Source organism: Cnephaeus nilssonii (assembly GCF_951640355.1).
Source record: "Cnephaeus nilssonii genome assembly, chromosome: 16".
NCBI lineage: Eukaryota > Metazoa > Chordata > Mammalia > Chiroptera > Vespertilionidae > Cnephaeus > Cnephaeus nilssonii.
Window position 1 is genome coordinate 19,580,003 of NC_137087.1, and position 27,973 is coordinate 19,607,975.

Genomic DNA, 27,973 nt, shown 5'->3' on the forward strand with positions numbered 1-27,973 from the left:
GAGGGCAAGGCCAGCACCCCTGGGTACTTACAAACACCTCGATGGTGACAGGGACAGTGCTGTTCAGAGGGGGGTTGCCAGCGTCCTTGGCCATGACCGTCAGATAAATCAGTCCGTTGGGTATCTGCTCGTAATCCAGGGGGCGGCTCACACTGATCACTGAAATGACAGGGACAGGGCCCCTGTAAGCAGATACCCATCCAGCCAGGGCTTCCTTTGGGCAGGAGGGGACAGCTGGCATGACCAGGCCAGCTCTGCCTCATTTTCCCCTCCTGCCTCTGAACTCCTGGAGCCTCACGGTCTTGACTTAGGTTTACTGACTGCCTGGTATGCGAGGCCACCAGGTGTAGCGACTCTGGTGGTAATGTAAGCCCCACTTTACAGATGAAGGAACCAAGCTCAGAGAGGTTTAGTAACTTGCCCAAAGACACACAGCTAGGAACTCAATAGAGCCAGAATTTGAGCCCAGGTTTGTCTGAATCCAGAGCCCAGGCTCTTTCCCGGAAAGTGTTATTCCTCCTTGTCTTTCTGTCTGTCTCACCCACTCACCTGGCACTTATCTGGAGGGCAGGTCATGCGCAGGCTCTCTAGTCCTGTCCCTGTCACTGCTCCTGATGCCCTCCAGTTAATGGGCTTTCCCCTTTACTGCCCAGTGTCGGGGCTGCCAGGGGTGGAGCAGATAGTGGGGTACAGGTGGCAGCTCCCTGTCGTTTCCTCTCACTGCCTTTCTCCCCATTTCTCTCCTCTCCCTCCCTCCTCTCATTACCTACAGGCTCTTCATGCCGCTCCAGTAGCCGCTCTGGGCACTATGTAGACCCCTTGGGGGATACTCGGTGTCTGTAGACCCCTGGGGGGGGGTACTTGGTGTATGGCATTGCAGAACTTACCCTCACAGACTCTGCTCGAAGGTGGGTGAAGACCCCTAACACCAGAGGTGGACAGAGGTGGAGAGGCAGGATCGGGGGAGGGGGCGCTAAGACCTCAAACATCCCCACCCTGCACAGCCTGAACTCTCACCACAAGTGCCCTTTTGCGTGAACCCACTGATTCTCGGTTTTGGATGGGAAGGCAGATCGGCTTGGGAGAGGGGGCATGGGTAATCTGCAAAGGCACGGCAACAATATTAAATTGCCACTTTCTATTTGGAAAACAGAAATCAAATTATTGCTTTAGTAATATAAAACCTAAGGGAGGTCCTTCCAGCTGAGGGGGGGGGGAGCGGGTGGGCAGAGGCATGACACTGTCACATTTCTTAAAGGGGCACAGACTTGACAGAGAACGTCAGGCGGCAGCATCTGAGCCAGGGCTGTGATTTCTGCGACTGCATTTCTCCGACACCGCTGTGGGGTGCTGGGAGCGAGTGCTGGACTCAGAGTCATCTGCTGCACGTCCCTTCTGCCTTGGGGGCAGCGAGCACATCTTCACGCATTAGGGACGCTTTTCAGAGAGGAGATGTCTGAATGAGCCCTTAGAGCCAGCTAGCGGGTAAAGGGAGGTGGGCAATGGGAGCAAAGCAGACTCAGCAAAGACAAGGCAGTGGCCACTCTCAAAGGAGGATTCAAAGAGAGGGTTCTGAGATGCCAGATTCCGGTGGTGGGTGGGGAAGTGCCAGAAGACAAGGCTGGAGAGGCAACCGAGAGCTAGGTCACAAGGGCCTCCCCGGATAGCTTTGCTGTGTGACCTCGGGCAAGTGGCTCCCTGTCTCTGTGTCCCAGTTGCTTCATCCTATCTAATAAAAGAGTAATATGCAAATTGACCATCACTCCAACACACAAGATGGCCGCCCCCATGTGGTCAAAGATGGCCGCCCCCATGTGGACACAATATAGCCGCCACAAGCTGGCCAGCAGGGGAGGGGAGTTGTGGGCGATCAGGCCAGCAGGGGAAGGCAGTTGGGAGGGACCAGGCCTGCAGGGGAGGGCCACTGGGGGGGACCAGGCCGGAAAGGGAGGGCAGTTGGGAGGTTCCAGGCCGGAAGGGGAGGGAAGTTAGTGGCGACCAGGCTGGCAAGGGAGGGCAGTTAGGGGTGACCAGGCCAGCAGGGAAGGGCAGTTGGGGGCAATCGAGCCGGCAGGGGAGTGATTAGGGGGTGATCAGGCTGGCAGGTAGAAGTGTTTAGGGGCAGGCAGGCAGGCAGGCAGGCAGGCGAGGGGTTGGGAGCCAGCAGTCCTGGATTGTGAGGGGTCCCAGATTGAAGAGGGTGTATGCTGGGCTGAGGGACACCCCCCCCCCCCGTGCATGAATTTCGTGCACTGGGCCTCTAGTCTGAAAATAAAGAGGTGGCCTCAGGGGATCGTGGAGCTTGAGCTGCTGCTGCTACGCCTTTCACAGGCTCTAGGGCTCAGGACTCACAGCGGGCAGGCAGGGCAGGGTCCAAAGTGTGGAACTGTGCCTGGGCCACGCAGGGAAGGGCCTCGTCCTCAGAGGGGGTGGGGGGCAGTCGCAGGAAGCCCACAGGATGGGGACGCTGGACTAACAAGTCTCCACCCCACAGGTCTACCCGGACAGCCTTGCGAAGAAATGGGGACCTCTCAGGTTGTGGGAACACCAGCCGCCTGGCTGGCCATGGGCCTAAGACCCAGAGAAAAATCTGGCCCCTCTGAGACAGAGATCTTGATCCACGGAAGGGTGGCCGCATGCCACGTGCTGCTCCAGCCAACGGGAGCTACGGGGAAGCTCCCAGAATGCTCCAGCGCGTCTGAGAGTCAGAGAGCCCCCTTCTGAGACAGGTGTGAGTGTGCAATCCGGTTCCCACCTGCCAACCCTCCTCCCGGCTGGACCCCCAGTCCTGCCCCCCTGTACCTGCATAGCCTTCATACACGCTGATGTCGAAGTAGCTGCCGAAGGCCGAGGCGTTGACGATGCTGTAGGTAATCTGGTTGTTGGGAGGGGAGTCTTCATCTGTTGCCTGGAAGGAAGAGGATGGACAGAGCCCTGTGAGCCAGGGGAGGGTGGGTGGGAGGGGAGGGCGGGTTCCTCTCAGCGCCCCCTTTCTGGGTGATCAGACCCTCCTGGCCTTGCAGCTGGAGGCTACTGTCTGGCTCCCAGCAGACACGCCTCACGTTGAGTGAGGAGCTATCCTGGGGATCTGGAGGGCAGGCTGGAGGTCTCGGGAGAAGTGGGCAAGGCCAGGCCTCACCCAGGGGACGGAGAGGGTCTCCACCACACCTGGCAGGACCACCTCCGGCCCCTTCAGTCCCAGCTTGCACAGAGGCCGTCCCTGACCTCGACACTGGGTCAGGGCCCTGTGCTGTGCACCCACCCCATCAGGTCCCCCGACTTCCTGTATAATTTCTGCCTGCCTTGCTCAGACTGTTAGCTCCTTGCGAGCAGGAACCTGTGTATCTTGATTGCAGCTGCATACCTAGAGTCCAGCATGGTGTTTGCACACAGTAAGTATCTAATAAATGCATAAATGCCAAGGAGGGAAGAAGGCACTCGGGATGGGGTCAAATCCTTCTTCCCCTTGACTGTCTCCTGGGGCGGCTGATGAAGCAGCTTCTTTCCCAATGTCTGACTGAAGAGAGCCTAAGGGCTCGCCCGCACCCTGGGTGCAACAGGAGCGGAGTGGGGAGGGAGGAGGGAGAGCAGGGCCCTGTGGGGAGCATGACCTATGCTGGGGGGGGCACACGGTCCTGTCTTCCATGTGGCTCCTTGCCCACCTCCTCCCCCTTGTTTCAGAAACAAGCTCTAAGGGGAGGCCCTGGGTCCCGTCACTCTGGGTGGGCAGAGGGAGGAAGGGGTGTGAGGACACTGAGCAGCTTCATGGGCAGAGGTCACTGGAGCATGCTGGGGGCGCGCTGCAGGAGGACACCTGGAGTGTAGAGTCCCGAGTTCTAGTCCTGCCTCTACTACTCTGCTAATCACTGTGCCTTCTGAGGCCCCCTCTTCCCGCCTGCTTCCCTTCCTGTGAGGTGGCTGTGCCCAGGGCCTCTGGTCCCTGCCAGCGACAGCGGCTCCTGATTCTAGGCAGCCGCTGAAGGGTTTGGATGGGGGTCCTCGCACTAGAAACTGCTCAGCACTTGCCAAGGGAGATGAAGAGGGCGGCCTTTTGCTGAATGGTGACCTGACATTTGAGCTGAGGCAGACACTAGCTGCACTTGGTAACCAAGGACATGAGGTGATGTCCTCACACAGACCAAGAACGTGACCCCAAATCTGGTAGACTTCTTTGTGACGGGAGGTTCACAGCTCTTGCAGTGGCTTCCCAGGGGCATCGCCAAGAAGAAGGCACAGACAGAGGGTAACATGAACGGCCGGACTGCAGGAAAGCCTGGCACCTTACCCGGAGCCGCACCAGCTGTGTGACGGAAGGCTCGTTCTCTCGCAGGGCACCCACGTAGGCATCCTTCTGGAAGGTGGGCACATTGTCGTTGACGTCCAACACGTTGATCCGGACCCGGCCTGTGGTCTCCTCCCCGCCCCCATCCCGGGCGATGACTGTCAAAGTGAAGCGCTGGATGAGCTCATAGTCCAGTTTGGCGATCAGCATGATAAGTCCCGTGTCCTTGTCCAGAGAGAACCTGGGTCAGGCAGGAAGGAGGATGAGAGAACACCTTGGTGTAAAGCAGCTTGCAGATAGGGCCTGCATTTACCAGCCTGTCCTTGCCCAAGGCGATACATAGACACAAATAATTGAAGTCTGAACTCTGCCTTTTTAACTTGCCCTCAATAAGAAGAGCATCTGTTTGTAATGGGGAGTTGGGTAGAAGGTGATGGGCAGGAGTCAGGACCACCTGGGAGGTGACGTGTCAGGTACTGAAAGGGCAGGAGAGGGTTGATTTACTCAAAGAGGAAATTCAGGAAGAAGGACCCTCCTTTGCTGCAAACAGGAGTTTCTGCCTCCTGGACAGTCAGATGTTGGAGAACTGTAATGGTCAGAGATCCTTGTAACTGATGCCACAATAATACAAAGGATCATAAGAGACTAGTATGAATAATTATATGCCAACAAATTGGACAACCTAGAAGAAATGGATAAATTCCTATATATAGACAACTTACCAAGACTGAATCAAGAAAGAAACAGAAAATCTGAAAAAATAACTACTAATGAAATTGAATCAGTAGTCACAAACCTCTCAATAAACAAAGTCCAGGACCAGACAGCTTCACTGGTAAATTCTACCAAACACTCAAGGATGAATTAACACCAATCCTTCTCAAACTCTTCCAAAAATAGAAGAGGAGGGGACACTTATAAATTCATTTTATGAGGCCAGCATCAACCTGATACCAAAACCATACAAGGACACTAAAAGAAAAGTAAGTTACAGGCCAATATTCCTGATGAACACAGATGCAAAATTCCTCAACAAAATATTAGCCAACCGAATTCAATGAAAGAGATCATACACCACGATCATGTAGGATTTACTTCGGAGATATGAGAATGTGATATCCACAAATCAATGTGATATTCATTAACAGGATAAAACATTAGAGGATAAAAATCTTATGATCATCTCAATTGATGCAGAAAAAGCATTTGACAAAATTCAAGATCCTTTTATTATAAAAAAACTTTCAACAAACTTGGTACAGAGGAAATGTATCTCAATAAATACAAGCCATATATGACAAGCCCACAGCTAACAACATACTTAATGGTGAAAAGCTGAAAGCTTTTCCTCTAAGATAAGGAACAAGACAAAGATGCCTATTCTCATCACTTTTATTCAGCTTAGTTTTGAAAGTCCTAGCCACAGCAATTAGGTAAGAAAGAAAAAGTCATCCAAATCAGAAAGGAAAAAGTAAAACTGTCACTATTTGCAGAAGATGTAATGCCATATATAGAAAGCACTAAAGATTCCACCAAAAACTATTAGAACTAATAAATGAATTCGACAAAGTTGCAGGATACAAAATCAATATATAAAAATCTTGTGCATTTCTATACACTAATAAGGAACTGTCAAAAAGACAAATTAAGAAAACAATCCCATTTACAACTGCATAAAAAAAGATATCTAGGAATAAATTTAACCAAGGAAGTGAAAGGTCTATACACTGAAAACTATGAGATACTGGGGAAAGACATTGAAGACGACACAAAGAAATGGAAAGCTATTCTGTGCTCATGGACTGGGAGAATTAATATTGTTAAAATGTCCACACTATCCAAAGCAACCTACAGATTCAATGCAATCCCTCTCAAAATTCCAATGGCAAATAATCCTAAAATTGGTATGGAACCACAAAAGACCCCAAACAACCAAAGCAATCTTGAGAAAGAACAACGAAGCTGGAGGCATCATGCCCCCTGAGTTCAAACTATATTACAAAGTCATAGTAATCAATACAGTATGATATTGGCATAAAAACAGACATGCAGATCAATGGAACAGAATAGAGTCCAGAAATAAATCCACACATAAGTGGTCAATTAGTTTATGACAAAGAAGCCGAGAATGCACAATGAAGAAAGGGTAGTCTCTTCAAAAAATAGTGTTGGGGAAACTGGACAGCCACATGCAGAAGAATAAAACTGAACCACTGTCAAAAGGCACAAACTTCCAGTTTTAAAATAAATAAACCATGGGGATGCAATGTAGAGCAATGTATATGCAATGACTATCCTATCTAATAAAGAGGGAATATGCTAATGACCATCATGCCCTCACAAAGATGGCAGCGCCCACAGCCAATAAGGAGGGAATATGCTAATTGACTGCCACGCCCTCAAAGGTGGCGGTGCCCACAGCCACAAGATGACGGTGCCCAGTCCCCTCAGCCCTGCCAGAGCAGCAGGAGCACGGCACGGCCAGGCCCGCCCCCAGGTGGGTCTGGCCACTCCACGCGCCTACCTCCGGAGTCCCCCAGTCTCCTCAGCCCCCTCAGCCGCCCAGGGCTGGCCCAAGATGCAGGCAAGCCTTGGATGGTGTCTGCCCAGCCGCTCAGGGCTGCCCGAGGCTCAGGTAACCAGGGCTGGCCGAGGCTTGTGCTGCCAGCAGTGGCAGCAGCAGAGGTGTGATGGGGTGTCACCTTGCCCTGATCATTGGGTCGCCTCCTGCCCCTGAGGGCTCCCGGACTGTGAGAGGGGGCAGGCCGGGCTGAGGGACCCCGCTTCCAGTGCATGAATTTTCATGCACCGGGCCTCTAGTAGTTAATAATATTGTGTTGCATATTCCAAAGTTGCTAAGAGAGTAGATCTTAAAAGTTCTCACCTCAAGAAAAAAATTGATAACTATATATGTTCACAAATGTGAACTAGACTTATTGTAGTGATCATTTCACAATACACAGAAGTATAAATCATTATGCTGTGCACCTGAAACAAATACAATATTTATGCCAATTATATCTCAACTAGAGGCCTGGTGCACGAAATTCGCGCATGGGGGATGTGTGTCCCTCAGCCCGGTCTGCATCCTTTCTAATCTGGGACCCCTCAGGGGATATCTGACTGCCGGTTTTGGCCCGATCAGACATCCCTCTCACAATTCAGGATCACTGGCTCCTAATCACTTGCCTGCCAGCCTGATCACCCCCTAACTGCTCCCCTGCCAGCCTGATTGATGCCTGACTGCTCCCCTGCTGGCCTGATCACCCCCAACTGCCCTCCTCTGCCATCCCGATCACCCACAACTGCCCTTCCCTGCTGGCCCGATGGCCCCCAATTGCCCTCCTCTGCTGGCCCGGTTGCCCCCAATTGCTCTCCCCTGCAGGCCTGGTTGCCCTCAACTTCCCTCCCCTGCTGGCCCAGTCGCCCCCAATTGCCCTCCCCTGCAGTCCTGGTTGCCCCCAACTTCCCTCCCCTGATGGCCATCTTGTGGTGGCCATCTTGTGACGATGTCACGGCGACAATTTTGTGACGACATCGTGTGATGCCACCTAGGCTTTTATTATATAGGATAAACACAAATATCTGGGCAATGAAACGAATTTTGCCATCCAGATGGTGTTGAACCAAAATGTTTTAAACACCCAGCCAGGACAGTGTGTTTGGTCCTCTCTCAGGAGTTACCCCTCGTCTTCTGCTCGAGGGACTGAGACTCACAAATGTCTACTGGGGAGGAACAAGGTCTACCTGGCTCCTCTCAACACCCCTCAGGTGCCCCCGGGAGTCCTCAGTTGACACCTGTGTGCCCTGACCTGTTCCACGCTGCCAGCCACCAGGCCTGGAAGATCCCAGCTCTGAGGCCAGGAAAGCCCTGGCCCAGAAGATGGGAGATGAGGAAACCCAAGATGACCAGGACAAGGCCCCCTGAACACAGATCCCTGAGGGACGGGGTGCCCTGTGCATCTGTCCCGCTGCTCACTCCTTCCTCCCATTTTGAGGCCCCATCTCAGTGGCAGAGAACGGCTGGAATGCACCCAATAATCTGTCTCTTCTGGTCATTTACAGACAGTCAGGGCCGTAATCCAGGCTGACAGCCAGCGCTGCCCTCATCCTGTTGGGCTTCCTGATGCATCAGACACTTCGGGTTCAGAACCAGACCTGCCCTCTGAATTCAACTTGGCTTTCGATCACGTTAAAAATGAGAGCTTCTCCCGGCTCAGCTTAACCGAAGACAAGGGAGAGAAATGCCCAGAAGCATGGCGGGTGACAGGGCGAGGCTGGCGTGGGTTGGGCGGTGAGGCGGGCACCTGCCTAATGGCTGCAGCACATCCTAAGCCCGCCCCCCCCCCCCCCGTACCCCCTGCTGGAGGCTGTGCCTCCGTGGTGAGACCACACGCGAGGCCTGGCCCTACGTGCCGTGCACTTGCCCAGCTGCAGACTCTGAGTAAGTGACTTAGCCTCTCTGGGCTGCGGTTTCCTCATCCGTAAAGTGGGATGATAGGAGTGCCGAGCACCGAGCTCCTCCAGCATTTAGTTTTGAGAATTACATCAGAAAACGCGTGCGAAGCCCTTGGCCAAGTCCCTGACACACCGTAAGGGCTTCTAAAATGCTGCTGCCGCCGCCGTGCTCTCAGGAGCTTTGAAACTGCTGCCAACGCTTTGAAACACTACCTTTGAGGTCAGAGAAACTGCCCCAGAGACCTGAGGGGGCTGGAGCGGGACTGTACCACGTCAGCGTCAAGCTGGCAGGAGTGCCCTGGGGTTCCCCCTCCCCGCCCGGGCGCTAGCCATGGGTCCTGGCCCTCCCGGGCACTGGGAAGTTTCCCGACCACAGGGGTGGCGGAGGCCCACTGGGAAGGAGCTGGGCAGGGTCTCACCGGTCCGGGTCATCGCTGAAGAAGTAGTTGACTTCCCCGAAGGTGCCCACGTCATTGTCCGTTGCCTGCAAAGGTGAGAACAAGAAGTCGTCACTGCCAGGCCCGGCTGAGCCCGTGGTCCTCCCGCACGGCTCCTCTGGCCCACGCCAGGCTTTCTAGAGCCCCGAAGCTCAATGTGGTTGCCCCAGTCACAAGCAGCTATTTAAACGCGTACGCGAGAGCAGGGTTCTAGAAGCTCGATCTTTTACCGGAACCTCTAACTTCGTGAAACCACCCCTCCTGCCTCATGGCAGGCCGGGCAGGCTTAATCTTTGCAGATCTCGGGGGCTTGGTGTCATAACCTATGAGTTTGAGAAATATCACAAATGAAGGGGGAGGGGAGTTCAGCCTCTGCTGGATTCTCCCAGTTATTCTCCCGTCTCTAAAGACGCCAAGTCAGATGTGCTGCCCAGGGAAGGAGGCACCTCAGGGCATTTCTGGTGCCCCTTCTTGAACCCCAGGAATAATCCATCGCAGGCAGAGGGCCAACTGTCATCTGACTGTCAACCTCTTCCACTGCAAACACCCTGCTTCCCCCCCGCTCTCCCCCCCCCCCATCTCCTCCGGCACCTCTCTCTGCCTGAACAAGCGGTCCGAGTGGGAGCTGCCTGCTCTGCCCATGACCACAGGACTGGACTGGGAGTGGCCCCCGACTGCAGCTGGGCAGTCAGAATCCTTCCCTGGGATTTTTTTTTAAACATATACTTATTGATTTTTTATGGAGAAAAAGGGAGAGGGAGAGGGATAGTCAGAAATATCGATGAGAGAGAAATATCGATTCAGCTGCCTCCTGCACACACACTACTGGGGATGTGCCCGCAACCAAGGTACATGCCTTTGACCAGAATCGAACCTGGGACCATTCAGTCCACAGGCCGACGCTTTATCCACTGAGCCAAACTGGTCAGGGCTTTTTGTGTTGTTTTTCCCCCCCTGGAATTCTTTTGATGGTTGCCGGGGGTAGACGTTTTCCTCTGAAGCAGTGAAGCTGGACCAGAGTGAAGTGGGGGCGGCTGGGTGGGTGGGGAGGATGCAGGTGCCCCCAGGGGAGAGCCGGAAGCCAGGGGCTGGGTCCTGGCACTTCTCGGGTCCTGGAGCTGACATCCCTTCCCGCCGCAGTTTGGTCTGTGAGTCCAACAAGGCCTGTTTTACCCAGGCTGATCCTACAGCTTTCTATCACGGGTGGTCGAGAGAGCCTGGAGGGAGAGAGGCGCGCCTCGTGCTGATGACAAGGGCGAGAATGGTGACCACCGCCAGCCTGTGCTATCATACCTTTCCCATTTTCAAAGACCATCCATGCTTATCCTCACAACGTGATGAGAAAGACAGACATTCCCACCCATCTCACAGATCACAAAACTGAGGCCCAGGCCCAGTGAGGCCCAGAGGAAACCTGTCACCTCTCCAGGACAAGAGCAGGTTACAAGCAGAGTGGGGCAGAAGCTGGAGTCCCCACTTCCAGCCGGGGGTTCCTTCCTTCAGGGCAGCTGAGGGAGGCTGCCTCCATCTCCTCCCTTCTCCAGGATGAGGGCAGTTCCAGAGGCAGTTTGGCTTTTGTGGCTGGGACCTCTTGGCGTCTGCAGTGTCCCTGGCATGGACAGTCCACAGTGCAGGCTAAATAGCACAATTCACTCACTCATTCAATGGTCACTTATACACTGTGACTCTGTTCCCTTCCCAGGCCACTGCCCTGTAGCTGGGTAAACCGCTGTCCGCCACAGGATGCCAGGAGGGAACAATGGATTGACCTTGGATTGACCTTGGTTCCACTTACATCTGTTTTACACTCAGGGCTTCTCTGTAGGGTCATCATTGATAGAGTTCAGCTGCTAAAAATATTTTTCAATACATTTTCCTATTATAATTTTTTAGCTTTGGGGTATAATGGGCCAATTCCAATATATCTAAGGTGTACAATGTGATGATTTGATAGATGTATGCTTGTGAAAGGATTGCTTCTTGTGCCCCATTTCCTCCCAGTGTCCCCGCTGTTTGTGTCCCAGGAGACTGTGTGCAGACCCCTGTCCCTCCACTGCCCCAGCCGGGCTCCGAGGACATCACAGGTCCTCGGGGGATACGTACCAGATATGTGAAAAGGAAGGTGCTGAGCTATGTACCCCACCCTCCAACCCAGGACTGATTCCTTGATACACCCTTCCCCCGGTGCCCTCGGCCATGCCTCTTGACATTGCTGCTTACTGAGCACCTTACACTTATTATATATTTTATCTTCATGACAGCCCTATTACAGACAGGGAGATCGAGGCTCAGAGAAGGCAAACGGCTCACCCAAGGCTTCACAGCTCTAAAAGGGAGCGGAGCAAGGATTTGCACCCAGGGCCGCCTTGCCGTGCTCTGCGTTTGGGTGTGTTACTGCTTCGAACCCAAGCGGAGAGCTGGCCCTCAGAAGCAGAGGTTATTCCAGGCAAGAGGAGACCAATGCTCCTCCCAATAAGCCGGCCTCTCTCCTCCCCTTCCAGGGACGAGAGGAGCAGGGAGGGGAGGAGCCCACGTTCCCGTTCATGCCACTGACATATAACCCTCACCATGTTTGCTATTATTAGACCAGAATCGCTGCAGCTTGGCCTGGGGAACAGCTGGCCAGCTGCCATCGAGCCCATGCCGGGGGGGTCAATGTGCTGCAGACAGCCCCGTTCCAGGCCAGTGTCAACAGCCCAGGTCACCGTGTGACCAAACAGCAACCCCAGGGGCCTCAGCATCCTCATTTGTCCAAGGAAAGTGTCTGTGGCCATGAGGTCAGGGCCACAGCTGCCAGGCTCACCTTCCAGCACGGACAATGCCTGCACATAGCAGCGCTTCACGATGCTGGGAAATGAGTGAATAAATACTAGTGAGAAGCGAGGGGTGAGGGGAAGGGAGTTGGTGGAGAGATGGGGGCAAAGACAAGGAGGAGAGTGGGGTCAAAGGGAAAGAGAGGGCATGGAGCAGGGAGGGTGAAGAGAAGGGGACCAGGGAAAGGCAGAGAGAGTGGCCAGGAAGCACGAAGGGGATCGGGGAGGTAGAGAGGGCTGGGCTCGTGCAGGAAGTGAGGGGCCTGGGGCACCGGAAAGCCACGCCGGGACCCTGGGTGCCCTCCAGATTGGCACTTGGACTGTCAGGGTGGGAAGGACCCCCAAGGTCCCCTTGTACAGTACCCTTCGCCCTGGCGCCTGGAGCAGCTGAGGCGGAGGGAGATTAAGTGTTGAGCCCCTGGGGACAGATAGAACTGTCCTCTCTCAGGCAGAGGTGGCTGCCATTCTCCTGCGCCCCCCCCCCCAGGTGGGCCGGGCACAGCCATGGCTCACACAATGACCCCTTTCCCTGGGGGCCTCTTGCCGCCCGCTCAGGCCGCTATGCTGACCAGGAAGATTTGTGAGTCCTTTAGTGCCACTGTCTAATGACCGTATGAAATATGTATGCGTGGTGAAGGGGAGAGGGAGAACTTCCATTTTTCAAATGCATGAAGCAGAATAATAAGATGGAAAACTGCATCTGTGCCCCTGCCAGGGTGGGGGCAGCCAGCAGAGAGGGCCTCCCTAGGCCAGTGCCAGGCTGCGGTGGGGCCGGGTGAGGGGCCCTGCTCCCCGTGCCCGGGAGGAGGCGGCAAATCCAACCACTCGGCAGTCCTCCCTGGTGCCCTCAGGGGGCAGTCCCTCCTCTTCTGCCTGCCTCCCAGCCCCGTACTCCAGCCTTTGCTGTGGGCTGCAGCCTCATCTCGGACCCAGGCTGGACCTGGCTGGCTCTGGCACCTGCCTGGATCTGCCCCATCTCCGTAGACTGCTTCCTCCCTCAGCCTGGCTTACCCGCTCCTGGCTTCCCCGACTCAAGGTTGGTTTCGGGCTCTGCAATATTCCCAGCCCTGACTGCACTTGGGAGCTGAAGCTGTGAGCTGATGTGTTTCTCACCCTGCTAAGCTGTGGCTCCCTGAGAGTGGGGCAGCGAGGGGGGTCAGGGGCCTGGACATAAAAGCAGCTCAGGAAAGCTCCCGGTAGCTCTGTCATCTGTCACTACATTGGCATCCACACCTACCTAATAGCATTAATGTGTACATTGCTCAGTTTGGACCACACCCCTATGAGGAGAGGACTATATGCCTGCTCTCTGCCTTTGACAAACACAGGGACGATGATGTTAAGTAACTTGCCCAAATCTCATGACTGATAGCCTCCAGCTCCCTTTGTTTTAAACCAGTGGTCAGCAAACTGCGGCTTGCGAGCCACATGCAGCTCGAGAGCCGTGGTTTGCGGCTCTGTTGACTAATGAGTTTGCCGACCACTGACCTAGACTCTCGATTCCAATAATTACAGGCTGTTGTTGTTCCTTGTGATTAAGCCACTATCCCAGTGGTCGGCAAACTCATTAGTCAACAGAGCGGCAAGCCGAGGCTCTCGAGCCGCAGTTTGCCGACCACTGTTTTAAACCAACCAGCACTGTGGGATGGAGCCCAAGGCAGCCCCATGGCAGAGGCCTCAGCAGCTCTGCAATGCCAGCTGGCCCAGTAGTGGGCGCTGTCGGGGCCAGTGACAGGCTCCACCCCAGCCCCACACAGGGTGCCATGGCACTTTTTAAAACAACCTCCTTCCCAAGGCTGGCTATAGTCCTGAGCAACGGAAAGACCAACAGACAAATCAAGTGCCAGACAGACAGTGGCCCTCGTGCCCACTTCAGGAAGGAGGGTTTGAGGAGTGGCCAGGGGCCTGTGCACAGAGAACAGATGTCCTTCCCGTGTCATGAACACCTTTGCCCTCCCGCCATGTTCCAGGATAAGCAGTCCATCTCCTGGCAGGGTGGCCTCCAGGCTCTTGCGGGCCAGTCAGGTGGCTACCAGGGTAGGGGAAGGGGGGCGGGGCAGCTGGCAGGCTGGGTGGCTCCCATACTGTGCCCGGCGACTCTAAGAAATGACAAACCAGGTTCAGGTAAGCACCTCAAGTGGGCTGCAGGCCCTCCCGCTGGTGCCTCTGTGCCCGCTACTGCCCTCCCAGGGCTGGAGTCTCACCCACGGTTGCACACTGGTATGTCGCACTACTTGCCAAGACTCTCAGAGGCGGCCCAGGGCAAGAAGTCAAAACCACTAGCTAAAACCTTCAGTGCTCCCACCGCTGCTGAGCTGATCCCAGACCAGCACCTGGTGTCCAGGCGCTGCACAGCCCACTGGCCTTGGTGGTCTTGCACTCACTTCTCTCCAATGCACCCAGACTCTTCTTTCATTGCCTGGTTGCGCCATCCCTTCATGCCGGAACTGCTGTCCAAGCTCCTCCCCCCACCTCCCCCAAATGCTGTCCAAGCTCCTGACGGCTCCCTGTTCTTACGCGGAGCCCCTCGCGGTACCTTTTCTGGAACACGCAGCACGATCTGCTATTGCTGAAAGCTGCCTGCGTATGCTGTTCCCTCCCCTTGCAGAGAAGCCTATTCCCAACTCCTTTTTGTATCCTCCCTTGTGCCCGGCACTGGGCTCAGGCACGCGGCTCAAAATCTTTGCCAAATCTAGTAAGATCTGGAATGTCCCTGGTCAGCCACGGAGTGCCAGCCTGATGGTCCTCCTGGCGGCTGAGCCCCCATCAGCAGACACCACGGTGGGCACCGAGCAGCCAGAGTGGGGCTGCTCCGTTGCCCAGGGCGCGTGGCTGGGGTTCACAAAGCCTCTCCAACAAGTCCCCCAAGCTCAGAGCTCCCCTCCAAGCTCCCTCCTGGCCAAGCCTTAGCGGCAGACGGAGGGCAGGGACTCACTGAGTGGCCCAGGCAGTCGCCTATGGGGCACAAGCAGAGTGGGTGAGGAGGGCAGGGCGGGTCTGCAGGGGCAGATGGAAGGTATTGGAACACCATGGAGAAAACTTTCAGGAAGACAGGGGCCAGACTCTCGCTCAGTCACACATTCAGCAAATATTTTCTGAGGTTCTCCGATGTGCCAGCGGCTGTGCCAGGCACTGAAGTCACAGCCATGAGCATGATAACGCTCTTGCCTGAATGAGCCTTACCATCGGAAAGGGAGACAATGGAGGAGAGAAGTAACTAAATTACAATTCCAGACAGACAGTGGTCGAATCTGTGAGAAAAATACAGCAGAAAATGGGCTGGCAGGTGACTGGGGTGCTGGTTGAGATGGGTCAGTCCTGGAGAAGAGCTCCCCTCGGTCAAGTGCATTTGGGTCTACTGCCCAGTCACTGGCTGGACACCGAGAAGCCCAGGTAGCGTTTGGTAAGAGCTGGCCTCCTGCAGCTCCCGAGGCCTGGAGGGGGCTCAGAAAGTCTCTGCTTCCCCCCACCAGCCGGCCCTAGCAGGTGCGTCTGCAGCCCAGGACGACGGGCCAGCAGGTCAGCATCTATCCCCGTGGTCAACACCTGGGAGAGGGGTCCAGGACTGGCTGCTGCCAGGGCCTGATTTATAAGGCGTCTTTTCTGATTCCTCCCCACACTGGCCTTACCAGCAAAACTAATTCCCTCATTTGGGCCTTTATAATTGCATCGGCAAGTGCTTATTTCTGTGATGGACAATGCCGGCAGAACTGTAATTTTCTCCTGCTGACAAAAAGGAAAAAAATAAATACACACGGGGGGGAAATTCTAAAGGTTAAGACAAGGTGAACCTGCAGTGGGGGACTAGTCAAATCCCCAGAATGGCCAGGCCTGAGTCATAAAGGCCCAGCATTCCCCTGGCTGTCAGATGGGGAGGGGTACCAGCATTCCCCTGGCCGTCAAACGGTGCCCCCTGCCGTTTCCCTTTAAGCACCTGCTATGTGCCAGGCGCTGTGCCCAGCATTTCTCATGCTTTATTCCATGTCATCTTCCCAACAGCCTTCCGTACTAACACTATCCCCATTTCACAGATAGAGAAACTAGGCTCAGAGAGGTCAATCAACCTGCCCAAGGTCAAACCGCCACAGGGTCGGGATGTGAGCTCAACACATCGACTGCAAGAGGGTGCGCATTACCATTCCCTTCTCCTGCGCCCCTGTGGGTGGGGCGGGGGTTGAGGCAGCTCTCTCCAGTATGAGAGCTCAGCCCTGGGACCCAGGGTGCTCCTCCCAGGTCACTGTCCTCCCCCTGTAGAAGCCAGACGCACCCCACAGACAGTCTTCTCCTGGCCACAGTGGCTCTTCTCCCAGCCTCTGCACAGAGAGGGCGGGCTCCAACACCAGTGCCCAACTGCAGAGGCGGCAGGGGTCTCTGGCTGTGGTTTCCCTGGATGCAGGCCCTAGGCCAAGACCCTTGGTCTTCAAAGAAGGGCCCCCCTTCCAGGCTCAGGGCCTAGACCAGGGGAGGCTGTCATCTGGTGAAGCTAGGGCAGCCTGGCTGGCTGAGGGTGCCCTCCTGACCCAGCACCCTCTGGAGGTAGCTCTCCCTTTAACTTGTATGCCAGGGCTCTCTGCCCAGCCCAGCTCCCTGCCCTCTGATGCTCATCCTGATAGCTCATGCCCACTCCCAGGGGCCCTCCTTTCAACAGTGGTCAGGGCCTCCTGTCTCTTGGTCCCTTCCCAAGAGCCCCTCTGTTTTCACAATGAATGGCCACTCTCTCACCCTCTTCCATTCATTGGCCCTGGACTGAGGGCACCCTTATAGGGTACCTGCCTTGCCCACACACTGCCCCCATGTAACCCTGCACCTCACAGCGGTCCCTCATCATGGCCTTGCAGATGCCCATCTGCGAGTTTGGGCCTTATCCACCCACTGATTCCCGCCTGCTCTGGCCTTCTCCCACATCTCTCTCCAACCCTGGCTCATGGACACCGCTGCTCTCTGATCTTGTAGATCCTTCCCTGGGACAGACACCCTCCTCTCTCACATTTTTAAACATTCTCAACCCTTCTTTATAGCTTGTCTTCTTCCTTCCCATGTCCTCACACTTCCCTACCTCTCTCTCTCTCCATACACATACATGCACACATATGTGCACGCACACACACAAGCACACATTTTCTCTCTTCCTCTCTTTGTCTCAGGCAGCCCCCAATACCTCCTTGTTTCCACATATTGTTATAGAAACCTTCTCTTTTACTTTCTGTGCCTGGCTCAGGTGGACCCCATCCTGCTACACACCACACACAGACACCCCTCCCTCCATCTCAAGCAACCCCAACCCCCCATCTCAGCCCCTGTGGCTCCTCCACATCCCCTCCCCGGCCACCTGTGTGCCGCTCCCGCAGGCCGGCAACTGGCAGGCACACACTCAATCATCCCCACCAGAGCCCTTGTCACGCACACCCGGACACCCTGCCCGGGGCTTCTGCTCTGAAGCAAGGCGGGCCCAGCTGCCTCCCCAGGAGCCCTGGGTCCCAGCGATGCAGGCAGCTGCGGGCGCGGTGAGCAGTTCTGCTCCCATGCACCGATCTGCAGAGAAGGGCACGCGGTACAATTTGTTCAGGAAACAATAGCAATGTTTGACATGTCATAAGGATTGATGGAGCAGAAATTTACATGGGAGAATGCATTTTTAAACAGCTCCATGGAGCACCGGTGCTTTGCCGGTAACGCTTTGCACATTCGTCATCTGCTGAGCCCCTCTAAATAACTCCTTAAACTACGTGAGAGTAAGTGCGCTCTTGCAAGCTCAGGGGACTGAGGTGGCCGGCGGGAGGCAGGAGGGACTCTGCTGGAGGAACTCGGAAGCCAGAGGCTGGGGTGACATCCATTCGTCCTGATTAGGCCCCTGAGGCCTGGTCCTCTCCCCTGTTCCCACACTTCCTCCCGTGTGCAGTGGGTGAGGATTTCTGCTTTTCTCAGGGATAAGAGGTAAAAGCTAATGGCTGGGAAATATCATCTAGTGTGCCCTGCACTTCTAGGGAGATGCTTGGTGACTCAATTTCCCCTGTCATCTCTAATCTGAGAAGGAAGCCAGGGATGATGGGTGAGGGCATGGTGGGTGTTAGGGGCAGAGGTAAGTTCGGCGGGAAGCTACTGCTTGTGGGTCCCCGGGCCAGGGGGATGGTCACACAACTGGGAGGAGGGGAGACAGTGATGGGGATATCCTTTGTAGGAGATGAGAGGGTGAGTATTCCGGGTGGGCAGGGTACCAGGAAGTGAATGATAGCGTGCAGGAGAGATCGTGGGGAGGCTGGGGAGCTCAGGAAGAAAGGTACGTTCAGGAGAGCCCCTGAGTCCTTCTTTCAGTCCCCGATCACGCAGAAGGCCTTAGGACAGAGGGCACTGCTAGGGACGCTCGGGCTGGGGACTCAGAGCGCATGATAAAGTGGAGCAGCTGAGTGGGAGGGCAGTTAGGGAAGGGTGGGGGCCCAGCTGGTGGGGGGATGCAGAGAAAGAGAAGGGGCCTTTTCCTCCCTCGTGTTCCATTGTGGACGCAGGATGGACACCCGTGCCCATGGCAGACATTACTAATCAATTACGGTACCAAGTACAGAGAGGGCCTCAGGTTCTCTCTCAAGCCTGTCTTCTCTGCAATCAACAACCAACCCCGTGGAACTTCTGTCAAAGCCTCGTTGCTATCTGTGCCAACGGAAAAAAATAGGCAGAGTATCCGGACAGACATTTCTACAAAGAGGACATAGAGATGGCCAACAGACATATGGAAAAGATGCTCAACGTCACTAACCATCAGGGAAATGCAAATCAAAACCACAATGAGACATCACCGCACACCTGTCAGAATGGCTACTGTCAAAAAGTCAACAAAAATGACAAGTGCTGGCAAGGTCGTAGAGAAAAGGGAATCCTCACGCACTGTTGGTGAGAATGTAAATTGGTGCAGCCCGGATGGAAAACAGTATGGCGATTCCTCAAAGAAACAGAACTACCATACATACAACCCAGCAATTCCACTTCTGGGTATTTATCTAAAGAAAACAAAAACACTAACTCGAAAAGACACATGTACCCCTATGTTCACTGCAGCATTGTTTACAATAGCCCAGATATGGAAGCAGCCTAGGTGTCCACCAACAGATGAGTGGATAAAGAAGATGAGGTACATATATGCAGTGGAATATTACTCAACAATCAGAAAGAAGGAAATCTTGCCGTTTGTAACAACGTGGAGAGACGTAGAGGGTACTATGTTAAGTGAAATTAGTCAGACAGAGAAAGACAAGTGCCATATGATTTCACTTATATATGTGGAATCTAAAAAACAAAACAAATGAACAAATAAAACAGACTTATAGATGCAGAGACTAAACTCATGGTTGCAAAAGGGGAGGGGTGTAGGGGGGCTGGGTGAAAAAGGTGAAGGGGAATTAGAGGTATAAACTTCCAGTTAGAAAAAAAGAAAAGCCATAGGGATATAATCTACAGCATAGGGAATATAGTCAATAATATCATCATAACTATGTACAGTGACAGATGGCTACTACACGTATCATGGTGATCACATAATAAGGAATATAAATGCAGAATCACTATGCTATATACCTGAAACTAATACAACACTGTATGCCAACTATACTTTAATAAAAACAAAGTGTCTAGGGCATCTTTAAAAAAAAGCCTCGTTACTATTCCTGCTGGACTCTGTCCCTGAGGGTTAGAAAAGTGTTTGGGGGAGGGGAGGGTGTGGGGATACACAGTATAAGACCAGGCAGGAAGGTCCTCAAAAAAGATTTGTGGCTAAGAGCAGAATCATGAACATACTCGCGAAATGGGACACGGAGATCTGGGTTCTGATCCAGGATCTGCCCTACCGTCCAGTGTGGGACTCTGAGTAAGACATTGGGCCCGGGGCCTGAGGGTGGCACAGCCTTCTGACGGGTCTGGGTCTACCTGCCTCGGCCCTGGCACCAACAGGCCATCCTCCACCAGAGCCAGAGGGAGAACCTGACAATACAAGACACCACTCACCAGCTTAGAAGCTCCCAGAGAACTTAAGACAAAATCCCAGCTGCCTGCCACGGCCCCTGAGGCCTCACGCGGGCCAGCCTCTGCAGCCTCGACCTCCTCTGCTAACCCGCTGCTCCATTCCTCTGCTTCCTCCTTCAGTCTTCAGGCCCCTAACAGGCCAAGCTTGCTCTTCCCGCACTGAGGTTCCCTCTGCCAGGAATGCTCTTCCTATCTCCCGAGGCAGGCGCCTGGCCGCCCCTGGAGTCTCAGCAGACAGGAATTCCTTGACATTTGTTAATGTATTTGCATTTGTAAAAGCAAGCTCTGCTGCTGGGATAACAGACTCCTGGGACAGAACAGGACCTAGGAGCTGAGGTGGCCACTGCAGTTGCATAGGCGGTGGTGAGGAGCGATGGGGCTTGGACAGGGTGGTCGGGGACGTGCTGCAGCTGCTGGTGGATGGAGGTGGTTGGGAGGAGAGCATGGTTTGGGCAGGAGCATCTGGGAGAATGTTACTGGCTATTCTCCTTCCACTAGAAGGCAAGCTTTATGAGGGCAGGAACTGGGTCTGGCTTGTTCCCCATGGATCCCAGTGCTGGAGGCTTTCGACAAACAGGGGCTGAATGAATGGATGAGGAGATGATAGATGATGACTTATGAGGTCCTTCCTACCAGTGACAAGCCAACTGCAAATCCTGAGTAGATGGACTTCTAGGGAGGAAAGGACAGCAGGAGGATGATGATAGGGGTCGGGGGGGGGGGGCGGACCACAGGAGAAAGGGAGGAAGAGAGAGAGAAAAAAGTGGAGAGGGAAGAGGGCGGAAGAGATAAAGAGGAGAGAAGGAAGAGGAAAAACGAAGGAGGGGAGAGGAGGAGGAAGGAACAAGAAGAGACCAAAGGAAGAGGAGGAGAAGGAATAACCACAGTAACATCCACTGTAAGCCTCAGTTTCCTCCTCTGTAAAATGGGGTTGACAATGCTACCTGACTCACTGGGATGGCTGTGAGGACTGAAGAAGGCCCTACATGTAAGGTGCTTTAGATCAGCAGCCACCAACCGGTGGTCCGCGGACCACTGGTGGTCCATGAGGTGCAAAAGGTTGGCGACCGCTGCTTCAGACCAAGGCCTGGCACATGGCCCACATTTCTAAGTGAAACTAGTATTAGTATTCCCACTCCCAATGCTAACTGCTCTCTTTGTCCCACGGCCAGGCGGGAGGAAGGGGGCGAGGCACTGAGCCTGTAGGAGGGCCCTCTGGCAGGAGCCAGGCCTGAGCCCATGCATTAACGTGTCAGTCCTGCGGAGGGGAGAGGAGGGACTCGAATCCCATTGCGGCTGACAGGTGCTCGCAAGGTGTGTGGCCCCAGCTTGTTTGTTATTGCAGCCGCGGTGGTTGTCCTTGGGTTCCGCCACTGCCTTTTGTTTCTCTTTATTTTATTTTAAAACCTGGAAATAAAAATAGATGGGGAGCAAATTGCTCTGGCCAGCAGCGCTGTGCTTAAAGAAGTCGTCGTGGGAAAGCAATTACGGGGACGTCAAAGGCTGTCAGGGTGGCCGGCAGCTGCCTAGTTGTCTCCTGGCCCCCTGCTGAGAGGAGAGGGTGTGTGTGTGTGTGTGTGTGTGTGTGTGTGTGTGTGTGTGTGTGTGTGTGTCAACCTGCAGGAGCAGTGACAATTGGGATAACAGACCACCTCCTTGCTGAGCGGCACCTTGGGCCTGGCACTGTGTGAGGAACCTGACGTGATCTGTCCCTCATTTGTCCTTAGACAACCACCAAGACAGGTGCACAATCCCATTTTACAGATGAAGCCGCTCCAGCTGATAATAAATGCAAAGCCGGTAACAACAGCTTAGTCCTCGCTGGCTTGCGGGCCCTATTCTGAGACATCTCTGTGGATGAACGCATTGCACCTCCGCTCCCGCTCCAGGAGATGAGCACTGACACCACCCCCGCCCGCCTCATGGTGCGGCAACACCGCCACCGCCAGGGGCCGCCTGTGCCTCTCCCAGCCTTGGGTTCTTTTCTCCAGGAAGCAGTGGGCGTGATGGGTGTCCATGTCCTTGGAAGCCGCCCTCACTCCGGGGCGGGCACAGCCTCGCCCCCCACATTTCCCAGGGGACCGAGCTCCAGTAGCCCCCCTGGTGGTAACGGGCTTCACAATGCCCTCTCCGTGACCTTGTCTCACTTCCCACTCCCTCCTAAGTTTCCTGGAGTCACTTTCCAAGTCACCCACCTGCGCCAGAAGCCTGTCTCAGGGTCTGCTTGCCCGGGAGCCACCCCTCACACCCAGGCCTCTGGCTGGCCACCGGGCACTCAGGCTGAGCCAGGCAGCATCTCCCTGCCCTCGCAGCTGCACATGGCACAGAGTCCCGCACCCAGTCTGTCTGACACTCACACACACAAAACAAAGAGAAAAAAAACACCAATCCCACTCCTCACCCTTTCACAACACTGTCCATTCTCTCATGCTCTTGGGTTTGAGGAAGACTCAATTGAGTGACTTAAAAAAAAAATCACATCCGACCATCAGACAAAGAAAACTGGGATGCAGAAAGCCATTTTCCCAGGACGCAGGAGGAGGGAGGGCGGCTGGCCGGCCGTGAATGAGACACTCACAATCAGGAGGGCACGGGGCCTCTCTGGGGCAGCTATCAAGCTGGGATTACGTGGGAGCAGAGGAGAAGGGAAAGGGAGGGTGCCGGAGAGGCGTGGGGACAGACACCGTGGCTGAGGCTCAGTTAAGTGGGACCTTGTGTGTGGAGGAGATGGAAGGAGGAGGACAAGGCAGTCCAATCAACCCCCTGGGGGTGCAGCCAAACCATGGCTGGGACCGCCTCCCCCATTACTGGATCTCACCACCTTGAGTCTGCCGCCCTCCCTCTTCTCCCCTGCCCGAGGGATGGAACCGGCAGCTCCAGGTCTAGTGGGAAGGTGGCAGGAACCTGAGTGTGGGCTAGTCCTACCCAGGAGCCAGGACACATCCTCATTCCAAAGTGACTTGGAGCCCAGGGGGCAACCCCCCACCCCCCATGCTTGCTGCCATCGGAGGGCACTGATTGGCTTGGCACATGCTACTCACTAATGAACTGTATTGATTCCACATTCTCTTGTTGTCTCCCTAAATGGCAAGCCACACATCTGATAGATTAAATACCCACATGATTGCCCACCTGACATCTTCATCACTCCGCCTGAGGGTCCCTAATGAATTTTACAGCCCCACAACGACAGAAGAAATTAAGGTCAAAGTCTGACGAAAAAACTATAAATCACCAGCCGCAGCCCCTCACTCGCCTGGGCCAGTCCAGCCCAGGGCTTGATGGCGAGATAGTTAGATGCTGCGTGTGAGCACAAGGTGGGGAGGGCATGCTGGGAAACTGGTGCCTGGAAACTACCCCCGTCCATAGACATGTGCTTTCCTTCTTTCATTCCTTCGCCCATTAGTAAAAATGTTCTAACAGACTGAGAAACACACTAAGAGGTGAGCAGCATGTCTCATTTATAAATACTTGCACCCCAAAGCGAGAGGGTTCAGCAGCATTCTCTCCGTTTTGCAGATGGAGAAATCGAGGCTCGCAGGAAAAAGGGGCTTGGCCCCTTATTCAGTGCATTGAAGGCCTTGATCTTCTAACCCCAAGTTTGTAGGTCTTGTTACAATAAACGCCTACAGTGGTCTTCGGTCCTAAGACACTTGTCTTGTTTCTCCCTGGGCAGGGTGTCCCTTCTGTGGGTGGCGGGGCAGGCAGAGGGCGCTCTGGCCTTGGGTTCAGTCTGCACCTCCTCATACCTCTTGGCCCCACAGTTTCATCAGGTCTCGGGGGGGTGGGGGGGTTAGCCTCCATGAGGAGGCTGCATTGCCTCATGGTTAAGGGAAAGCTCTGACATCCTAGAGATAAGATTCATGGCTAAGCTCTGCCCCTTCCACAGGTGTAAACTCTAGTGAACACCTAACTTCCCTGAATCTCAGTGCTCTCATCTATAAAATAGGGAGGCTAATTTCTACCTCACCAGGTTACTGTGGAGATTCAATGAGATAACACACAGAAGGGGCTTAGTTTGGTGCCAGACACTTAATATTAATACCTATTATTTGTTTAGCACTTACTTTGTGTCAGGTGCTATGCTAAGTTCTTCACATGTATTATCTCATTGAACCCCTACAACAAATCTGTAAGGAACTGTCATCATCACCATGTTCCAGAAAAGGAAACTAAGGCTCAGAGAGGTTATTTGGCCGAGACTCAACAACCATGCTCCCTTTCTCAAATGAACAGAAATGGATTTTTAGGTGGCATAACACTATCTGACTAAAACATAACACTTCCCAGCTTCCTTTGCAAATAGGTACAGCCATGACTATTAAGTTCTGGCCAATGAGATGAAAGTAGAAGTGTACAAGGCATTTCCAGGAAGTCTCCTTAAAAGGGAGAGAGTGCCGCCTAGCCGGGGTGGCTCAGTTGGTTGAGTGTTGTCCCATGAACCAGGTCACCATTAGATTCTTGGTCAGGGCATATGCCTGACCAGGGGCACGCAGGAGGCAAGCGACTGATGTTTCTCTCTTATTGATGTTTCTTTCTCTCGTTCTCTCCCTCTCCCTTCCTCTCTCTAAAATCAATTTAAAAAAAAAACCACCCACACACATTTTAAAAATGGAGAGAGTGCTCTTCCTCACTTTCTCCACCCTGCAGCTTGAAGTATGGATGTGAAGGCTGGCCATCATCTTGGACCATGAAGATGAGGGCTGCACTCTAGGAATGGGGGAGAAGAGAGCTTGAAGGAGCCACCCAAGGCTTTTCCCTTCTCAACTGCTTTTACATGGGAGAGAAATATACTTTGATCTTATTTGGAGGTTTCTATTACTGGTTGCTGTATTAGGTCATTGCTGATATAAGTAATCAATTCAAAGCCATGTGGCTCAGAAATGGCTGAGTCAGGGTAAACCTCAGTGGATTAAGTCTAGGATTTTGGGTCTTTGACAATCTGCCCCTAGTAGTAAGGCCTCGAGGAACATGAGTTGATATCATCATCATTATCATTACATTAGAGGCCCGGTGCACAAATTCGTGCACCAGTGGGGTCCCTTGGCCTGGCCTGCGGGATCTGGCTGAAACCGGTTCTCCAACATCCCTTGAGGGGTTCTGGATTGCGAGAGGGAGCAAGCCAGGCTGAGGGACCCCACTGGTGCACGATCGGGGCCGTGGAAGGTTGGCCAGCCAGGGAGGGACCGCAGGAAAGCTCCAGGGCGTGTCCAGCCTGTCTCACTCAGTCCCCATCAGCTGGGCCCCAGCAGCAAGCTAACCTACGGGTCGGAGTGTCTGCCCCCTGGTGGTCAGTGCACGTCATAGTGAGTGGTTCAGTGGCCTTAGCATATAATTAGCATATTACACTTTGATTGGTTGAATGGATGACCAGATGACCGGACACTTAGCATATTAGGCTTTTATTATATAGGATAGTAAAGCAGAGAAGGCTCTTTCTAGGGATGTGCAAAATTAGGTAACCATGCATTAATTGGTCATGAAATCAATTTAATGGTCATGACTAGCATTTTACAAAAAATAAATCTCGTAGAATAAAATAGAAAATAGTAGGGTAAAAACCATAAGACATTGATGAAAGAAATTGTGGAAGACACAAATAAATGGAAGGACATTCCACACCCATGGCTTGGAAGAATTGTTAAAATGACCATACTACCCAAAGCAATCTACAGATTCAATGCAATCCCTGTCAAAATTCCAATGGCATTTTTCACAGAAATAGAACTAACAATCCTAAAATTTGTATGGACACACAAAGACCCTAAATAGCCACAGCAATTTTGAGAAAGAAGAACAAAGATGAAGGCATCACCCTCCCAGATTTCAAACTATATCACAAATGAAAACAGTATGATGTTGGCATAAAAACAGACACATAGATCAATGGAACAGAATAGAGAGTCCAGAAGTAAACCCATGGATATATGATCAAGTAATATATGACAAAGGAGCCAAGAATACACAATGGGGAAAGGACAGTCTCTTCAATAAATAGGACAGCCACCTGCAAAAGAATGAAACAGGACCACTATCTAACACAGTATACAAGAATAAACTCAAAATGTATGAAAGAATTGAATGTAACACCTGGAACATAAAACTCCTAGGAGAAAACTTAAGTGATAAGTTCCTCAATATTGATCTCAGTGGTGGTTTGTTGAATTTGCCACCAAAAGCAAAGGCAAAAACAAACAAGTGTGTTTATATCAAAGTAAAAAGCTTCTGGACAGCAAAGGAAACCATCAACAAAATGAAAAGGCAACCTCTAAATGAGAGAAAATATTTGCAAATCATATATCTGATAAGGGGTTAATATCCTATATAATAAAAGGCTAATATGCAAATCGGCAAAAAGGCAGAACGACCGGTTGCTATGATGTGAACTGACCACCAGGGGACAGACGCTCAACACAGGAGCTGCCCCTGGTGGTCAGTGCACTCCCAGAGGGGGAGCGCCACTCAGCCAGAAGCGAGGCTCACTGCTGGTGAGCGCAGCAGCCGTGGCAGGAGCCTCTCCCGCCTCCGCAGCAGTGCTAAGGATGTCCAACAGCCGGCCTAGGCCCGCTCCCCGGGCCTAAGCCATCAGACACCCCGCTAGGGCTCCAGGACTGCGAGAGGGCGCAGGGTGGGCTGAGGGACCCCCCAAGTGTACGATTTTTGTGCACTGGGCCTCTAGTCTAAAATAAAGAACTCATACAACTCAATAGCAAAAAAACCACAAAACACAATCCAATAAAAAAAATGGGCAGGGGAACTAAGTAGACATTTTTTCCAAAGAAGACATACAGAGAGCCAACAGGTACACCAAAAGGTGCTCAGCATCACTAATCAGGGAAATGCAAATCAAAGCCACAAGATCTCACTTCACACTATTAGAATGACTATTATAAAAAAAACCACACAAGAGAAAACAAATGCTGGCGAGGATGTGGAGAAAAGGGAACTCTTATGCACTGCTGGTAGTGCAACCACTATGGAAAATAGTGTGGAGCTTCCTCAAAAAGTTAAAAATAGAACTCGTATATGACCCAGCAATTCCACCTCTGGATATTTATCTGAAGAAAATGAATACACTAACCAAAATATGTCTGCAACCCCACGTTCATTGCAGCAATTTTACAACAGCCGAGATAAGTGCTCATGAATGGACGAATGAATAAAAATGTGATATATATTTTTAGCCACAAAAAAGGAGAGAATCCTGCCATTTGCAACAATATAGAAAGACTTGGAGGGCATTATGCTAAGTGAAATAAGTCAGAGAAAGACAAATACCATATGATCTCACTTATATGTAGAATCTAAAGACAAAACAAAACTGAGCTCATAGATACAAACAACAGATTAGTGGTTATCAGAGGTGGCTGTGAGGATGGGCAAAATGGATGAAGATGGTCAAAAGGTACAAACTTCCAGCTATAAAATAAATGTGTCACGAGGATGTAATGTACAGCGTGGTGACCATAGTTAATAATACTGTATCGCATATGTGAAAGTTGCTAAGAGAACAGATCTTAAAAGTTCTCATAAAAAAAAATCTGGAATAAAATAGAAAATACTAGAGTGTAACTTACATAGCAAGGAAGCTCTGTTTTTTTCTTAGATACAAATGTGTGTGAGTGTGTGTCCTGGGTCATGAAGTTAAATGTAATTTTTATTATGGATCATGGTTAAATTAAAGAAAAAACACCTCAATGAACCAATGGGCCTATGGGACTCTGAGCCACTCCAGACTTAAACTGGCAGGAACCACAGCTGTCACCCCTCCTTCGGGGATTATGCAAGATTAAGCCACCTCAAACCCACAGGCCCAGCTCAATTTCTCCCTGAACCTCTGTGCCAACCCCCACCTAGAACCCCTCTCTGCTCTCTCAGCCTTTCTCCCAACTGCCCCCAGGACGAACTCTCAGGCCTAGGCCCTGGTGGCTGCTATGGGCCACCCCTCCCCTGTCATCCCACTCCAGAGCTCA

General features: G+C 52.9%; 1 protein-coding gene across 1 annotated transcript in view; it reads right to left on the minus strand.

Moving 5' to 3' along the window:
• Positions 1 to 27,973, minus strand: part of LOC307112525 (cadherin-23-like) — a gene marked incomplete at both ends in the record, with an annotated part of 282,465 nt that overhangs the window by 41,797 nt on the left and 212,695 nt on the right. The window contains 4 exons of the mRNA XM_079793252.1: positions 32 to 159; positions 2,803 to 2,908; positions 4,286 to 4,523; positions 9,160 to 9,224. Of these exons, the coding sequence (XP_079649378.1) occupies positions 32 to 159; positions 2,803 to 2,908; positions 4,286 to 4,523; positions 9,160 to 9,224 (537 nt within the window). The remainder of the gene's footprint in view (positions 1 to 31; positions 160 to 2,802; positions 2,909 to 4,285; positions 4,524 to 9,159; positions 9,225 to 27,973) is intronic.